General features: G+C 38.0%; 2 protein-coding genes across 2 annotated transcripts in view; one reads left to right on the top strand and one right to left on the bottom strand.

Annotated features, from left to right (window-relative positions):
* The window catches only part of LOC145464242 (XK-related protein 8-like), a 7,506-nt gene extending 4,620 nt beyond the window's left edge, over nucleotides 1-2,886 (bottom strand). Inside the window, exon 1 of the mRNA XM_081448075.1 lies at nucleotides 2,459-2,886. Coding sequence (XP_081304201.1) covers nucleotides 2,459-2,886 — 428 coding nt within the window. The remainder of the gene's footprint in view (nucleotides 1-2,458) is intronic.
* A 48-nt stretch (nucleotides 2,887-2,934) lies between these two features.
* LOC145464237 (IQ motif and ankyrin repeat domain-containing protein 1-like) lies at nucleotides 2,935-10,609 on the top strand. The gene is made up of 14 exons (XM_081448072.1): nucleotides 2,935-3,253; nucleotides 4,014-4,160; nucleotides 4,390-4,554; nucleotides 4,907-5,161; nucleotides 5,761-5,823; nucleotides 6,509-6,648; nucleotides 6,815-6,869; nucleotides 7,605-7,700; nucleotides 8,266-8,340; nucleotides 8,656-8,704; nucleotides 9,047-9,140; nucleotides 9,273-9,407; nucleotides 9,610-9,738; nucleotides 10,024-10,609. Exons 1-14 carry the CDS (start codon nucleotides 3,035-3,037, stop codon nucleotides 10,199-10,201), a joined length of 1,800 nt encoding a protein of 599 aa, XP_081304198.1. The 5' UTR covers nucleotides 2,935-3,034; the 3' UTR covers nucleotides 10,202-10,609.
* Nucleotides 10,610-10,688: the final 79 nt, after the last annotated feature.

The following is a 10,688-nucleotide window of genomic DNA, read 5'->3' as shown; positions in this document are numbered from 1 at the left end:
CAATTCGTAAAACAAGTAAAAACATTCCCTGGTTAAAAAGATTAAAAACATTAGCCTTCAGCTATCAGTGTTAGCCTTTCACAAATAAAATGTCTGTGCGTAAGACAAGGTTTAGCAAAATGTAGTGATTTGTCAGTGCCGATTTGATCACCAAGTTTGTTTAATCATATTTTTTAACAACTCTTTGAAAGCTCAATCAGGAAAGCAATCTGCCATTTTTCAAACAAGAGCATGCCCACAATTACCCTTCCACAGAATTCTATTTGCAGTATAGCACATTTAGAATCATGGTATTATGCATGGGCAGATAATTATTAGAGGGCAGTTATTTGCAGGTCACTTGGTGAGCTCACAGTTAATGAAAAGGAAGAAAAAAAATGCATCTAGTGATAACAAAATTTATGTGCAGTTTAACCTAACCTCATGTTTACAAATAACTAAGCTGTTAACTACTCCGGTTGGCAAAAGTTTTATTGCTTGAACACACACACTAATAACGAATGAAATGCCGAGCTAAACCTACAAGTTTATATACTTATGTAAATCTTACAAAGTTCCAGAAGCGTCTCTGCATATATTTGGGCTTGCAGGACAATGCATACTAATTATCAAACACTCTGCATTACGACAATGCCTGAAAGGTGACAGAATAAATAGAACTACATAAGCTGATTATGTAACATCTCCCCACTAATCAAAAATAGCTTAAGGCCTTAACTGAAACGCTGAAACTAATTAAATTGTCTCTATAAGTCTTTTAGGTCTTGTAATCACATGTCTTGGTCATTCACTGCTAGTGCTGTCGTCACGTTTTACACTCTCGGCAGGTTCGGAACAGTCTCTTGAGCTGGACGAATGAAGCGACGATTTCTCACTAACTGGGCTCCATTAGTAGTTTCGACACTGTACGATCTCGGTTGAGACGTTACTGGCGTTTTGGTAATGGTTGCTGGGGTCCATTGGTTACACTGGGGGTGAACTTGTACGTACACTCTTTGATTCTGTGGCAGTGAAGGTAGATCCCTTGCAGTCTTGTTGTTGTGCTCGCACATTTTGCCCTTGTCTTTCACCATTTGCTCTCGGACAACCTGACAATGGGGATTCTGGATAGGGGATGTGGTTGGAAGTAATGCTCTGTACCTTCGTCCATTCAATAGCTCTGCAGGTGACGGTATGCTGGTAGTAAGGGGTGTGGCTCTGTAGATCAACATAGCTAAGTTTGGATCATGTCCTGTGGTTGCACACTTTCTCATGCACTGCTTGACTGTCTGCACCATACTTTCAATGAAACCATTACTCTGCGGGTAACGAGGGCTGGACGTGATGTGGTCAAATCGGTACTGGTTTGCAAAGGCTGCAAATTCCTTTGACGAGAATGGGGGGCCATTGTCTGTCATAACGGTTTGAGGTACTCCATATTCACTAAACACCTGCTCCAGATCTCGGTGGTAGTGCTTGCGGTAGTGCTGCGTACTTTTCCGACCACAGGAAACCTACTGTAATAGTCCGCTATCAGGAGATAGGTGGTAGACTGAAACTCAAAGAAATCAATTCCTAACTTCTCCCAAGGTCCTTGAGGAACTTCATGGGGCAACGGTGTTTCACGTTGTTGGCTCCTCGAGAACGTCTGGCACACTTCACAGCTCTGGGCTGTCTGTAGTAAATCTGAGGTTATTCCTGGCCAGAATACTGCTTCTCGGGCTCTCAGCTGCATCTTCTCAAAACCAAAATGACCTTCGTGGATGGTTTGGAGGACTCTGCTACGCAGTTTCTCAGGAACTATGAGTCTATGGCCTTTGAACAACAGACCATTCTCTGCGCTGATCTCTTCTCTGTACGTCCAGTAGTCTACAAGAAGTGGGTGGCAATCTTTCTTTAATTCAGGCCAACCATTTATTACCACTTGCATCAGTAAGCCGGAAGTAGTGTCTTCTGCAGTTGCGCGTCTGAAAACTCCAATTCTTGTGGAATCGGCGGGGATTTCGTCTGTGAGCATGTGAACTGGGGTGAATTCTTCCTTGTCTTCTCCTTCTTTAGGTGTTGGCTGAGGAGAGGCTGAGGAGGGCTTATAAATTAAAGGTAATCATTTAGTAGCCTGCGTCGCAAATGCTTAACCTACTACGGGGTTACTAAATTTCTGTCTGCGACACAGGCTATCATTTAGGAGTTGGCACGCTAGAATTAGTAATATGCTGATATCAATTTCAAGGTCAATTTCATTACAATAATAACCTTTAGTCAGTGAGTGATTGAGTAACACGAGTATGTTTACAAAAAGCCAAATTCAATTTACATCCGTGAATGTTATGAATTAAACTAAATTAAATTAAATTAAATTAAATTAAATTAGCGAAGTTGGCTTGAAGACAAGGTGTACGTCTTCAAAGATAAGGCTTTTCTTTTGTTTGTTTGGGAGAAAAAAATCCTCAGTTTGTGGAAACAAGATTATCAGTCTCACCTAACGAGTGGACCAAGCTGAAAAAGATGCAACAAATATGCACACCAGTTCTGCTTTTCATCGTCTTCGTGAAACCATTTGGCAGAGAAAACTTGCATCACAATGGACGACAGAAGTACAAATCCTAACGTCAGCGAAAACCACAAATAAGAGCCATCGAAGTAATACAACACGGAAACGACTAAATCGGATGCGATATCGGCGACGAAAGTCAAGATGGAGACAGCGGCGAAAAGATCCCAGAAAATATGAACTCTTTGGGGTTCAAATTGAGCGTATATACGAGGTCGCCTAGAGGCAGCTAGATCAGTTTCATCCACACTCTGAGTTCCATTGCCAGTAAACAATCCATTAGTATTTTCATTAATTTCTGTACTCTCTGTACAGTCACAACAATTGCCGGCAGCCATTCGCCAACACTCCCGCATGAAATATTCTACGTGACGGAGGAGTACTGGCAACTAATTAATAGACTATGGCGGCCAAAATGGCGGTGATGTAAGCAATGATTAGTCATACCAGAAAAATGTAATATTATAGAACGCCACATTATCCGAACCATATTGCAAGAGGACCATGCCTCCAAAAAAGCCAGGTCCTGTAACAAAATCGGCTCCGAAATCGACCACACAAAAACCTGCAGGGAGGGGTGCTGCAGCTAAACCCACCGCCAAGAAGCCGAGCAGTGCGGCTGTTAAATCAGGAGCTAGTGGAACCAAGGGGACCCCAGCAAGGAAAGGAGTCACATCCCCAAGTAAAACGCAAGCCAAGGGGAAGGATAATGCGTCACCACAGGTAGAATGCATGAGTAGTTGAATCCCTAACATTTTAGTTTCCATGGTAACGAGGTCAAAGCAAGCCTTCACTGTGAAGACTTATTTGTAAAGATATTCTTGTCATCCAAGAATAAGTTATTTTTTATATAGGTGTGAGCCCCCAAGATGTTTTGTTGAGCCAAACATCTGTTAAAATAACTTTGAATAAAAAAATAAAAATGTAAATTTATCGAAAGTTCTAGAGGATGTCACCAAGAGAGAGGAATATGCTAATATGGACTTCACTGTCACCAGTTATAGTCTTTTTCAATATTTAAGTAAAAGCTTCCAAACATTGTGACCTTACCTGAAATATTTTACATTTTTGTGAAGTCATTTCTACAATTTTAGGAGTTTTGGCATTGTTTTATTACTTGAGTCATTTCTGATGCTTATGAAAAAAAATCAACTGATCCCAGATCATGAATCCAAGGAATGTGCTCTTGTGATATCATGACATTATAATTACCTGCACATGATGTGATGTTTCACATTATCATTTCACATTGCTCACCTCCAAAAAAGTCCAGTCTACACAAGGTGAAAGAAATGCTCGACAGTAATATCAACATAACTTTATAACATTTTGAACTTGAACAGAAAGTTAAAATGAGAATCACTTCAGTCTACACTTAAAACTGAGAGGTTGATGATTTTATAAGAGAGGGCTCTCTTAATTATTTAAAATGTTATTTGCCACCACTGTGAAAATTGGTTTTAAAATACTTAGTTTTTTCAAGGTCAAGGGCACGAAGTGGACAAAGCAGGATGACTCTGCTGTGATCATTCAGAAATACACAAGACGACATTTGGCTAAAAAGGAACTGGCAAAGAGGAAAAAAGACAAACAAGAGTATGATGAGTTGATGGACAAGATTCAAAAGGAGGTAAGACTGGACTCAAGAAAATGTCAACTTAATCAGGAGAATGGAGACTCCCCAGTTGCACTTTTTCAAGAGCAGTTGCTGTAAGGGAGCACACAGTTGTTGTTATATCAGGCCTGAATGACTGAAAACTGTCTATTTTAATTAATCTTCATCCTATGAGCCAGTCTGGATACCACTGTGGTTAACCGATTGATATGGACTGGGGATGATAACTGTTAATCCCTTGCAGGCATGGCTAAAGTTGGTCCAGATGGAGAGAGAAGAGGCAGAAAAAGAGAGAAAAAAAGAAGAGGAAGAAAGAAGGAAAAGGAAGGAAGAGGCAAAGAGAAGAAGCAGAATACTAGAAGCTGCCTTTGATGGTGATAATGATGAAATTTTAGCTGTGCTGGATGAGGTAAATATCACCAAGATGTGGCACTAATTTAGTTGGAGGTTGAAAACCCTTTAAGTCTATGACAGATAATCAAACAATATTATAAATTATAGTGACTAGTTTCTCTCATAAAGTTACTGTCCGTTATCCCAAGGGTTAACTACATATAAACAACAAAAGTTACTAAATGAAGTAAATACTTGATGTTTTCCATGTTTTGATTTTTAATGAAACTCTTCCCTGGAAAACAAGGAAAATTGGCATTTCCAAACTCCTAAAAATAAAAATATTTTGGAAGGGAAGCCCAGCGCTTTACGTATACTCCATGAAAAATGCACACTACGCCTCTGTCCATACTTTGACTTCTTTACAGGCTTATGAAGAAGACTCCAAAAGATCAGACTTATCTGAACCTGCAAGACAGTCTCTCGTTACAAGACACCAATTGGCACTAGTGGACTGTGAGGATGCAAACAACAACACCCCCCTGTCAGAAGCAGCAGGTGGTGGTCATGTGGACACTGTTCAGCTTCTAATTCAAAGAGGAGCTGATCTGAATTCCAGGGGGAGGTATCAAAGAGTTCCATTGTGGCGTGCAGCATTTGGGGGACATCTTCAGGCTGTGCAGGTACGTATATTAAACTAGCAGACCTAATACAGTGTAGGAAGTGAATGCTGACATACATGTACTATAAGTGGTTGAATGTGGATTTGAACATTACAGGTTCTTTTGAACTGGTATTACAGTAACATACATGAACAAATAAGACATTTATACATGTATACTGAGTGGTGAAAAAAAAAAAAAAAAATACACGAAACTACTTCAGAATTATAAAACGAGTTTGAACATAAATTATGAGTATTTGACACAAAGATCTCGTATAGCAACCAGAAAAATGTAGTTGCTCCTGCATGTTTGTAATATGTACTGTACTTGTTTCTAAAACCTTTTTACCTTTCATCAAAGGCCTTGATAATGATTGTGAATGAATTAGAAGATATTGTACTGCTGTGCAAAGTTACAATACATTAATGGTATTTATTGGCAGTGACAGTAGAGGGAATTTACATTTTAAAGTTAAATACACTTAGCTCTTTTCTGGTTAGGAAATACTGAGTTTGTATTTGATTTTTAGGTGATATTATATAATTATAAGTTGATAATTTGATGATACATTGACACAACATCAACTTAACAACCAATTCTTTTTAACCATGCACTAGACTCTTTTAGAACATGGAGGTGACCCCAGGTTAATAGCAGATGATGGTACAAATGCAGTACAGGTAAGAACATCCATTGTTGCTCTCAGTCCTGACAGGGAGCCAAGGAAAATATTTGGCTTTTTTAGGGGTTGAATCAATAAATGTAGGCAAATTTCATGTGATGGTCAGTTTCCCTCCACCCCATCCTCCCTTAAGACAAGCCACTACCTCTCTGGTAACTTTAAATTTATTCATTTGTCTTCTATGAGGACATCTTCTGCTGGTTTTCAGGGGCATGGCTGTGAGTTTTTCAATAAGTATTTTGGCTTGAGTTGCAAGAGGTAGTGGGTCATGAGTGGTGGACCCTCCACTAATAATAATTTAAATTAGCAACCACTCAGCTGTGTTCTATTGGAAATCCACGAATCTGATTGGGTCTCTCATCATCTTGTATTTGCAGATAGACAACAATCACGTGCTGCTCTTGAAACTGAAACTTATTCTTAATTTTAGACTTGACAGTACACAAAATTGTAGGTTTTGTGCTATACATGTAATCATTTGGACTGTCTACCAAAACAATTAGACCACTTGCTGGTGTTTTCTATGAGCAATAGTCCACTCTGCTATGCCTTGTTACCTGTTCCCTCATAGAAAACCCGGGCTCATAGTCTAATATTATTGTTAAATAGGCCCTGAAATGAAAACTCTGTGAAACTGACTTGCTTGAACTTCTTACCAGTACATTGTGTGAAATCTTAAATAGGTGGCGGCAATACCAGCTGTTGAACAGGTTTTGCAAGAATGGGACATCAAACAAACAGATGTCTTGCTGGAAAAACTGGAAGCCGATAGGAATACTCGATCAGAACAAGAGAAAAAGCTGAGGGAGGCAGAGAACAACAGGTTTGTACAGAACTTGTGTTGTTAACCAAAGAAAATGTGTCATCAACAATGGTTTTGTTCGAGTAACTTGCAGTCCTCTTAGAGATTCTCCTGGCCACATATTATAACTTACATCAATCAGCAATGGTGATTATTGGTTATAACTTCCTATCATGTATTTTAATAGACTGGAAAAGGAATTAGAAAAGGCAGAAAAGGAGAACCAGGCTCATCAAAAAGAGGTAAAGATATAAAAGCTGACAAGAAATTTAGAGGTAGCTCTATTCACAGATTGAACCAAAAACCCAACTTTTAATATGTTGAAATTCTACAGTGAATCTTACAAGACATAAATAAGTCACTGTAAAGGAAAAAATATCTTTATCAAGGCAAATGCATTGATAGCAAGATTATTTTGTTCCTCATAGTCATAAACCTCATAGTCATGGCAGGATTTTAAAATGTTGAAAATGAAATAAGAATTTTCAGTAATGTAAAGAAATTGTTTCATTCAAGGTGACAATTTCCTCCCATTCTCTCTATCAAGTACGTTTCATGTTAGAACCTCTCGCATAGGAGACATACAATAGCTTAGCTTCTTATTTATTCTTGCCTTTCTGAGTGTGGAGATTTTTGCTCAATTTCTTCAGCTTTGCCTCTCCAAAATATTCCCAAATAGTTCTCCCCAAATGATACTCCAAGACAATTTCTCAACAGAAAAATGATTCTCCATCTGAGGGAAGTAAGCTTGAGTTGGTGTAATGGAGCTGTTATGGTTAACGTGTAATGTTAGCACTAACAGTTGATCAAATGTTAATTAATTAATAAAACATTGATTTATATTTCAGTAACTAAAACTTTATAGTACTATCCAATACATTCATGAGCATCTGAAAAAAAGTAAAACTTCACACATGCACCTTGAAGGGCGTATATAAATGCATACAATGTATGTTTACTTCGTTGTCTCTTTCAAGTTAGGTAAAGCGCACTGTGAACTAAACAAAAGGATTTATGAACATGATAAATGTATGGCTGAAGGAAAGATGGACAAAAGAGATGTGACACTACAGGTGTGTGATATTTCTGCAAAAGTCTACTCCACTCACAGATGAAGAAAAACCAGGAGTATGAAAAGGGAATGAGAATATTTTAGATAGTTCTGAGCTTCTATCAACCTAGCAGACATTGTATGAATATCGTGCTGTTGTTTACGTACAAATGTTTTTTATTTATTTTCACAATATTATTATTACAATTTAAATGTTATGCAATTTATGGATTGTCTTGTCTTATCTGTGCAAATGGTAATACCAGTAATGTGTCATTGCAGAAAATATCCATGCTCCCCACCTCTCTGAAAATTCCAGTTTTAGTTTTATATGTTTTCCTTTTAAACTTTTGGCTTTTGAGACCCCCACTCCCTAAGAAATTCCAATACCCTTTTATGGGGTCGGTATGAATATTTTCATTTTCACTATCATGATGATTGAGGTATTAAGCTTAATTATGGCCAACAGGCCAAGCACTGCCTTCATATTTGTCTGTACAGTGTAAATCACCAGCAGGCTAGCGAGAAAACTTGTATCAGTTCATGTCAAGAGTGTGAGGTAAATTCCTTGCATGGTTGCTTTATAGGCAGTGCATGATGCTGAGGCAGTGCTTGAACTTGCAAGAAAAAAAGCAGAGGCTTCAAAAGAAGCTCTAGCTCAGGTACATTGTTGAAATATAAATTAAAATTCCATTTTTAAAATTATTATTTGAAACAGGGTATCATACAAGGAATAAGATTTCATTTCAAAAGGTCAAACAGTATTGTCTTCCATGACAATTTAAACAGCATAATGGATAAAATTTTGTAGTTGACTCAGTTTCAAACTGTCATTTTTTAATGCAAACATTTAAGGTGTTCACGCGTACATCACTATAGAATTTAAAACACCTATAGGTGCAGGCCTCTGCTCGTGCTTTCAGTAATCTATTAATTCAGGATATTAAGACTTTGTTGATAAAAAATCTCTTTTTCAGGTGAAGCTAAAATTTAGAGAGCAGCACAAAAAAGACAATGATTCTACAGGTGACAAAACTGTTATGAAAGGAAAACATGATCATTTTCCCATTTCTTGGCAAATCCTTTGATTGGCAAATTCTCTGTATTTAGAGTGACTGCATTGAGATGCATGTTGGCCTTGTATGGTTGGTATAATGAGCTTTAGATCAAGAGGTCTGGTTTCAACTTTGGCCTTGGTAATTGAGCTAACCTGACAAAAATACCAACTGTAACATTACTGTAACTTGCAATGGACTGTCATTCTATACTCTCCTCCTCGACTGTACTACAGAGACCATGCTACAGAAATCCCATGAGTCCTTCACTCTCAAATATCTTAACTTCTTTTGCTGATATCTTTTATTCAAGATGGCACCGACCTAAAGGGCATGAAAGTGATGATAAAAGACCTTGATGATGTATTGTTCAGAGATGTTGGTGGCAAGATTGCTGCAGATGGCAGGTGGGACTGTTATGGACTGGTTACTGACATATAACAATCATGCTTACATTTTGCAAGGTTCAAATCTTTTCAATACTCTGGCTTGGCAACAAAACACTTTCACACCAAACATTTTCTTACTTGTGTTTACAGATGGCCCCTCCTAATTGATTCCACTCCACAGAGTTCCACCTTCTTGCGGTACCGTGACACCAACTTCATAAATGCACTCAGTCCTAAGCACATGGAGCCTGATGTGATTCGTTTGGCAATTCTAGGAGGTTTAAGGTTTGTAAAGGAAGTGACGCACAGAAATCACATGTAGGATGCATCTTGCCAATTAGTACCATTACAGATAAATGACTGAGAAATATGATATGGGAGGGAAGGGTGATATCTGCAATGGACCAAGGGTACCTACAGATACTGAAAGATGCAACTGATGAAAGTACAATTGAGTTATTTGCCTGAGCATTGTTTATCTTTATAGGTATGGCAAGCCAGTAGTCTTGGATATGATGGATGTAGACATGTTTGACACTGTCACGATGAAATTTGATGAAGTGAAAAAAGGCCTCATGGCGTCACTGATGTCTAAAGATCTTCTGAAAGATAGCAAGTGAGTGGCAAGGCTGAATCAAATTCAATCATAATCTTAACGAGGGAAACCAACTTAAGTCACTTTAAAGGTATTTACAGAAGGATTCTCCAAAAGACCAAACATTTGACTGTCAGTTTCACATTGTCAGTGAAATAGTTAATAGAACAATGCAGACTGCATGACCTCCTGTAAACTGTTCAAGAACAAATCTTCCAAAGTCCTGAACATCTCAGATTCACTGACTATGATCTTACATTTTTCAAGTACGTAGCACTTCATGCTTTGATGATTTTTTTTTTACAGATTTTTGGAGCTTGTCCAACCAACAGATGGGGAGGAGTACAGCAAGACAAGTTTCCTGGGAGCAAGAATAGAGAGATTTTCATTTATCATAATTACACAACAGTGGCATCCTCCAGAACACTTAATGGAACAGACATACCCTATAAGAGTCATCATTCCTTCAAGACCAGATGTATAACAATTAATTCAAATCAACCTCTGTTGACAGCTAGTAACTGACAGAAGCTTTTTCTAATTATCAGTGCACATGGGTTTTTTTTTGCTATATATATTTGCAACATTTTATACTTTCATTTTATACTTTCACAGTTGATCCTTCTTGCTATCAAAGTTGATGATGTCTTGTGTAGTGGGACAATTTGAATTGCACTGTCGCTTCATGCACAAAATCTATAGTTATAACATATGTAACTAAATTGTGCATAAAGTGTTTAAGTGGATGTAATCAACCTTGATGGCAAGAAGGCATAACAGAATCAACCACCTGAAAATATTCCGTTCCAGTTGGCAAACAGGGACAGCACAATCCCAAATTTCAAATGAAACTGGCTGGCACAGGTCATGTATTTTTTACAGTGAAATGTGTTTTTCCTCCACACGGAAGTAAAAGAGGAACTAAAGAACAGTTTTATACTAGTCTCATGTCTGCAAAGGAAACTTATTAC

This window comes from Orbicella franksi, chromosome 12 (assembly GCF_964199315.1).
Source record: "Orbicella franksi chromosome 12, jaOrbFran1.1, whole genome shotgun sequence".
In the NCBI taxonomy this organism is placed as follows: domain Eukaryota; kingdom Metazoa; phylum Cnidaria; class Anthozoa; order Scleractinia; family Merulinidae; genus Orbicella; species Orbicella franksi.
Note: the sequence above shows the minus strand (reverse complement) of the source record. Positions and strands in the feature narration are given on the sequence as shown.